This window comes from Prenolepis imparis, unplaced genomic scaffold (genome assembly GCF_030444845.1).
Source record: "Prenolepis imparis isolate NDT839.2.m4 unplaced genomic scaffold, iyPreImpa1.0 SCAF_9, whole genome shotgun sequence".
NCBI classification, from domain to species: Eukaryota; Metazoa; Arthropoda; class Insecta; order Hymenoptera; family Formicidae; genus Prenolepis; species Prenolepis imparis.
In genome coordinates, this window is record NW_028141167.1 from 16418782 (window position 1) to 16426444 (window position 7663).

Genomic DNA, 7663 nt, shown 5'->3' on the forward strand with positions numbered 1-7663 from the left:
AGTAGAAATATATGATGTTGTCTTTTCAACATATTAGACACAATTTTTAATTACTTTTTTATACATGCATAACGCTGTCGATAATGGTAGAACTAAAATTATCGACAATTATCGACAATTTTAGTTCCGCTCAGATGAGGGCGCAAACCCGTCGGAGTTCGGCCAACCGTTTAGGATCCCCTTAAGGCTTCAAAACATTCTGGGTCATCCTTTAACGCAATTAATGGTCTCGAGTTTAAACAAGCTTCAATCTGGCATAGAAGCGTAGAATGTTCTAACTGAGAAAGCGTATGAGCGCCGACTACCCGCTTGAGATGGTGCTTAAAACTCCTTACTCCGACCTCCCACAAGCCGCCAAAATGCGGCGCGGAAGCGGGAATAAAGTGCCAAGAGATACCATCGTTCGCGAAGATTTTACGAAGTTTTTTATCCTTGCAAATGGTAACAAACGCTTGACGAAGTTCGGTATCCGCGCCCTGAAAATTAGTCCCGTTATCGCTATAAACGTCAATAGGGAGTCCTCGCCGACTTACAAATCGCTTAAAGGCGGCTAAAAATGCAGATGTGGCGTAATTATCGACGTAGTCGAGGTGGATAGCGCGTATCACTAAACAAACAAAGATTGCAACGTAGTAATTTCTAGCCCTTTGTCCTCGGCCTACATAATGGATGATTTGCATAGGTCCGGCATAATCTATACCGCAGTGGGAAAATGGAGGGGCTGGATTAACTTGAGAAGATGGAAGGTCACCCATGAGTTGACTAGCGGTTACAGCGCGTGCACGAAGACACGTTACACATCGATTGATACGGGTTTTGACTAACGATCGCGCTCCGATAATCCAATAATTTTGTCGGACAATGCGTAATGTCAATTGAGTTCCACCGTGCAGCGACCTTTGGTGAGCCTGGTCTATGATTAACTCGCTTATGTGATGACGTGGGAGGAGAATCGGAAAGCGTTCGTCATAAGAGAGAAACGAATGGCGTAGTCGCCCGCCCAAACGTAAGATTCCATCTCCATCAAGAAATGGATTTAAAGCCTTTAAAGAGCTAGATCGGGAAATCGTTGTTTGTCATTGAAGCGCTTTGAATTCAGAAGCGAAATATGCTTGTTGAATAAGTTTCAACCAAAATATCCGGGCCTTCTTGAGGTCAGGTGCGGATAGCAAAATTTCATTCGTGTCTCCTTGACGGACGTGGTGACGTAAAAGATCAACAAAACGACGTAGGTATGCGGTGACGCGCAAAAGTTTACCCCAACTGGAGAATTGTTCCGGTAAGTCCCAGATTTCTCTAATTGTCGCGGTATGAACCATAGTTGAGGAACGTGATTCAGAATTGATTTTCCCCTTAAGTGAATCAGTTGTTAATTCATTACTGGTTTTTGGCCAAATGTTGAAAGGAGTTCTTAGCCATGGAGGGCCGAACCAAAGAGGATGTTGTAAGAATTCTTTGACGGAAATACCGCGTGAGGCGCAGTCAGCCGGGTTGAGTTGCGAGGTGACATGATGCCAGGTAATGTTAGGCATCCTTGTTTGAACTTCAGAAACGCGATTAGCCACGTAAGGTTTCCATCTTGTCGGATACTGAGATATCCACGCAAGAGCGACGCTGGAATCGGTCCAGCCGTACTGAAGCAATCTCGAAATGAAGATTTTGCGTGACATACTCAAGGAGACGAACTAGTAAAACGATTCCGTTCAGTTCCAATCGGGGAATCGAGACTGTTTTGAGTGGCGCTACTTTCGATTTTGCAGCGAGCAGGGTTACGGAATTATTATTTGTTGTGTTTAAGATGCGCAAATAAACTACGGCAGAATAGGCTCTCTGCGATGCGTCAGAGAATCCATGAACTTCAGCGACAGAGCCGTTCAACCTTCCGGTCCAGCGAGGAATTCGTAATGTAGCGAGTTTAGGTAATTCTCGATAGTAAGCTTCTCATTGACTTAACAGGGCTGGGGGAACGGGCTCGTCCCAATCTATTTTTTGCAACCAGAGGTCTTGCATTAACAGTTTTGCAGAAATAATTATCGGTGATGCCCAACCGAGGGGATTAAATAATCTGGCAATAAGAGAAAGGATGGTTCGTTTAGTATGTTTGCTTGTAGGTAAGACGGAGATGTGAAAGCGAAAGATGTCTTCGGCTGGTACCCAGGTCAAACCGAGAACCATTAATGCTTGTTCATTAGTTAAAGAGCGATCTAGCGCCAGTTCATATTCTCCGGCTGGGATATCGCGTAATAGCTCTTCATCATTCGCGGCCCACTTACGAAGGTGGAAGCCGCCTCGATTCATCAGCGTATTGAGTTGATCGCGTATAGCGCGAGCGGTCGCGAGATCGTCAGCGCCGAATAGTACATCATCCACGTATGTATCGTGACGCAAAACTAGCGCGGCTTCAGGAAAGTTTTCACCTTCATCCTTTGCGAGTTGTAGTAGTACCCTTATCGCGAGATAAGGGGCACAAGTTGTGCCATAGGTAACTGTAAGCAGATGATAAACCTTGATGGGACCGGACTTGTTTGGTCGCTAAATAATTCGCTGATAGTTTGCGTCGTCGGGATGTATTCAGATTTGGCGAAACATTTTTGCGATGTCCGCGATGTAAACATAACGGTGCTGTCGCCAGCGTAACAAAATTTCGGTGATGTCCCGTTAAAGTTTAGGACCTCCTAAGTAAACAATCGTTTAATGAAATGCCATTGGAGGTGACTTGAGACTCGTTAAAAACGACGCGTAATCGGGAAGTACTACTACTCTCGCGCAGGACCGGGTGGTGTGGAATGTACGCCGATTTAACTCTCGACCTTAAAACTTGAACTAACTCCATATGACCAAGGGATTCGTATTCGGCCAGAAAAGAATCATACTCGTTCGCTAACTCTGATTTAGTGGAGAGACGTCGTTCCATTTTTGTATAAAGAAGCAGAGCCGTGTTATAGCTATCGCCTATCTCGGTAGATGGATCCTTACGAAATGGTAATCGTACAACATAACGACCTCTAGCATCGCTTGTATGTGTTTCGACAAAGTAAGATTCGCATTTCGTTTCGTCCGGCGAGAGATAAGATTTCTTGGGAATTTCTTCGATCTCCCAAAATTGCTTTATGAGGGCGTCAATACTTACCGAATTTACGCAATGAATAGCGATACTAGTCGTATCGGACATTTCGCAAAGATTCCCCACCGGTCCGGATACCACCCAGCCGAATATCGTTAATTGAGCAGTAGGTGATCCAAGAGAACCCTGTCGTATTGGGCCCGATAATAGATAGCCATATAAATCAGCACCTATTAAAACTTTGATCGGCTCTTTACTGGAAGGAGTCGGATCCGCTAACGTCAATCCATTTAAATGCGGCCACCCGTCAATACCAAGTGTTTTGGTAGCGGCGTAGGTGATATTTTCTGATAAATATACGCGGCCATTGGTAATCGCGGGCCTTGACCGTGACAAGGTTCGATAGTAAGGTTCATCTTAGCTCTAGCCATCCCGGAATATTTCTCGCCAAATACAGTGATATGTAGGTTCGTACGATGACGCGAGGTGTGTAGTCTTTGCGCAAGTGACTCCGTTATAAAACTAAAGGTGGATCCTTGATCCAATAGAGCGCGCGCTTTAACTAATCTTCCCTCAGAAGTACGCAGAAGTATCCATCCAGTGGCTAACATGACCGTGGCGGGAGCACTCGAACGCGAGTGCAAAGTCGCTGTTAACTGAGACACATCCGTATAAGACGCGGGATTCTGCGTAATCGGCGTCGATCGAAACTGCGCCACGCAATTAACGATAGACGAATTGCCCGCCGAGGCAATCGCGGCAACCGGGGACGGGTTATTTGCCTGTTCGGTTTTTTCTGAATTAATGCGGTGCAGGACCGAATGATGCGATTTTTGACAGATTGAACATCGATGTTCGCTGGAACATTGAGCCGGAAAATGATCTGGCTTTAAACAATTAAAGCACACTCGCGCTTGTTTCGCTATTTGATATCGTTGATCTATCGGTTTCTTTCGAAAGGCCGGACAGAACGTTAAAAAGTGATTGCCCTTGCAACAGGGACACTTCCTATCCGTCGCGTTATGTATTGCGGCCTTAATTTTATTTTTAACTCCGGCTTGTATTGCACCGGAAGAAGCAGATTCTTTATAACTAACAGGTTCAGCTATCCCGTGAATACGCTCGGTTAAAAAATCTCTAAGAGCTTTAAATGATGGATAATCGTTTGACGCTCCTAGTCGTAAATTCCATTCGGTTCTTGTGCAAGAGCTAAACTTCTGAGTAATAATATAAACAAGCAGATCGTTCCAATGCATAACTGGACGATTTAAATTAACTAAGGCGGATAGTGACGCGCTGCCGGTATCCCGCAAGTGTTTGAGATCATGCGCCGATTCGTTTTTCATAACAGCAATGTTCGCGAATGCGTGGATATGCGCGTGGATGAGCGCACGCGAATTGTCATACTCGTCAGTTAATAATTTTCAGGCGCCCTTGTAATTCGCATCGGAGGTCTAAATATGTTCTATAATTCGCGCTGCTTCGCTTTTAAGAAAGGATTTTAAAAAATACATTTTTTGCGCGTTGTTTAATATTTCGTTAGTACCAACGAGGGCGTTAAAGGAGTCGCGAAAACTTTCCCAGCGCGTGGGATCACCCTTGAACGCCGAAATAGTAATACGCGGGAGCACGAATGCGGAAGTACTGGTCGATTCCCCGAAGAGCGTCGACTCGCCGTCCTTACTTGTAGTGACTGGCCTTGCAGGCTCTCCTGTTTGTCAAAGATTTCGGTGAGGGAATCAAGAGACTTTTCGTACTCCTCTTCTGCTGAGAGAAATTCGTTGTCGGTAAAATATTCGTTCGTCAGCTGTTCCTCCGTGGCGCTCTGCTGCAGCTTGACGTTCAAAGACGAGCATGACGTCCATGCTTCCTTAAGCGCGTCGATGCGATTTCGTGTTTTTACCGCGGTGTGTTTTTCTTTCCCGAGTTTTCGATAATTCGGAAGAATTCGTTCGATTCGTTTGATAATCGAACGTTGTTTAATTAGAAGGTCATCAAAGGATGACATGTCTGTTTTAAATTTAATACACTTGAATTTAATAACCGTTTGTTCGGAGTTGCGGTTGAAGATTGATCGCGCTACTCTTGTATTGTAGCAGTTAGTTCGACGGAATAAGACTTATTCGTGGTTCTCACTAAAGTATAAGAGCGAGACAGTGCTAAGCGTCGCACGAAGACACAAACTTTAACTCGAATAGACAACCACTGTTCGTATTGACTAGTTCAAATCTCGCTTCAGGAGCGAGGGAGAAGCACAGTTTTCGCACTACTGCACGCCGTGAGCAAGAGTGAGACGTCTCGTTTACGTTATCACCCGAAGCGGGGCAATGAATTCCCCAGTATACGTCCTCGCAATACACTTTCATCGGAACGTAACAGCTCTGTTACTTTTGCTCGTTACAAAAAATCAGGCTCGAAGGACCTTAAATTCAATGTTCACGACCTTCGATGTAAAACATCGAATTTAATAATTTTTTTTTATATCACCGGTTTTAGAGCAGAGTGTATTGAGAAAACACTAACAGCTTGTTCCTTTGCTGAAGAGATTTTATTTTTGTGACTTGATACAAAAGATTGGCGACGAAAGTTAGTTTATGCTTCTCGTTTTCACTTAGACTGTGTATATCGACAGACAGAACGAAAGTTAGGAATTTCGCTTTCTCGGGGAGTCGAGTTGAGAGGGGCATTTGTATTATCCAATCAAAACGCCGGGTAATTCATATGATCCGTGTTTATTACGTGATCAATACGTCTTAAATTCCTTTAGAATAATGTATACTCACTTTTAATCTAGAGTCTTCGTATTTTGAACAACGGAGATAGAAAATGAAATCCGTTTAATTTTAAAAATTACGGCATAAATTTCTTCTCTCTGTACGTCGACGGCACGCAAATTCCTAGTAGGCCGTTACAATCGGTTTTCTCGCCGGTAGAACCGCTTTACGTCGATGCTTATCAAATTCTCTTCTCGGGAACGGACATCCATTTCTTAAACGAGGGAAATTCCATAAGTAGAGATGATTATTCCAAGGGATACACGTTTTTCGCTTTTGATCTCACACCTGATTTGTCCGCTAATTGCGCCGGGCATTGGAATCTTGTGAGACACGGTAGCTTACGATTAGAGGTGCGATTCGAAAAGACGCTCACCGAGACAATTAACTGTATTGTTTACGGCGAATTTGATAATGTAATAGAACTCGTCTCGTCAAGTCATCGCCGATTTTTCCGGTTAAATTTTTTATCGCGGCATTTACATGTCTCTCGTCGCAACGTACGATTAAAAATTTTTTGTATTTTTTTTATCCCCACTCTCTTCCACTTCCATTCGCCGACGCGTTTTACGAGAAGAAAAACTTATAATGTAACAAAAAGAAATATCAGTTTCCTTCGAGACGCGTTCGTCGACGGTTCGTGAAAAGCTTAAACCTCGCCAACGAAAGTGTATAAGTTTTTCTTCGCAATATGGATATAGTCATCGACATTCAAGGCTTCCGCGATGCGAGCGAGAAGTTTATTTCTAAGGAAGTCGCGGTTGTCGTGATTGACGCACCGATCGTCGACCATTGGATTATGATACCGCCCTATCCGTTCGCCGAATTACCCGAAAAAGTAAGACGACAAAACTGCTGGCTCGCACAAAATTATCATGGGATCGAATGGTTCGATGGCGAGGCTAATCCAAAATATTTTACGCTGCATTTACGTGAAATTATAAGGCACACGCGTCACATTTACGTTAGAGGCAGTGAAAAAGCACATTACTTGCGAAATCTACTTTCCAGAGAAATATATAATTTGGAAGGTATCTCTCCAGCATTCGAAAATCTATTGTTGGAGGAAGAGTGCGGACAATATTGCGCTCATCACGGATTTCGACAGATATTTCATCGCGCATTACATAACGCTTACAAATTGAAACGCTGGCTACTTGATCAAAATAATACCGGCAGCAGCGATACTCTCAGCGTTAGTCAGCCCACTACTTGTAGTTCTCCCGAAAATTATCAATTGAGTAACGACGACGACGACGACGATGATGATGGCTACGAAAGCGTGAAAACCGACTACGCAAGGATTACTCTGCTAGCAACATAAATGTCAATCCTGTTCTAATTCGTAATATTCAAACTCAAACGGTAAATATAATAGAGACAAAAAATTTGTCAAGCGTCGAGCAGACAATTAAAAATGAAGAAAAAAAAGAAGAAATATTTGCGGGAGAAATAAAAACCGAAGTTATTCAAATAATACCAGGATCGACGCGTTCGTCTTTGTGTCGAAAAAATAAACTGTTGCGAAATTCTACGAGCATTGCACCATATCGATGCAAAGCATGTGGGGGTCTATCCCGCCGACAGAGTTCCGAGGATGTGGACGAGGTCGACGGCTATTGTCGCTAATACAGACGATCATAAACGACCTAGAGAACATTGGGTCGCCTTTTTCCTCGATGAACACGGAACAGGCACCTACTTCGACAGCTACGGAATACCGCTTCTGCAGCCCGGATTTCTCCTTCGTTTTCGACGAAACTTCATCATCCATCGATGGAATACCCGACAACTACAAGGGTTTTTCTCACAAATTTGCGGACAA

The 7663-nt window shown here is 43.8% G+C and overlaps 2 protein-coding genes across 2 annotated transcripts; both read right to left on the bottom strand.

Annotated features, from left to right (window-relative positions):
- Positions 1 to 1076: 1076 nt before the first annotated feature.
- LOC145940184 (uncharacterized) lies at positions 1077 to 1670 on the bottom strand. The gene has a single exon (XM_083045100.1). It carries the CDS (start codon positions 1668 to 1670, stop codon positions 1077 to 1079), a length of 594 nt encoding a protein of 197 aa, XP_082901226.1.
- Positions 1671 to 2665: 995 nt separating this feature from the next.
- On the bottom strand, positions 2666 to 5072 carry LOC145940185 (uncharacterized). Its single transcript, XM_083045101.1, has 3 exons — positions 4749 to 5072; positions 3379 to 4281; positions 2666 to 3250 (listed from the first exon to the last, which is right to left on the bottom strand). The coding sequence occupies exons 1-3, from the start codon at positions 5070 to 5072 to the stop codon at positions 2666 to 2668; spliced, it is 1812 nt and encodes a 603-aa protein (XP_082901227.1).
- Positions 5073 to 7663: the final 2591 nt, after the last annotated feature.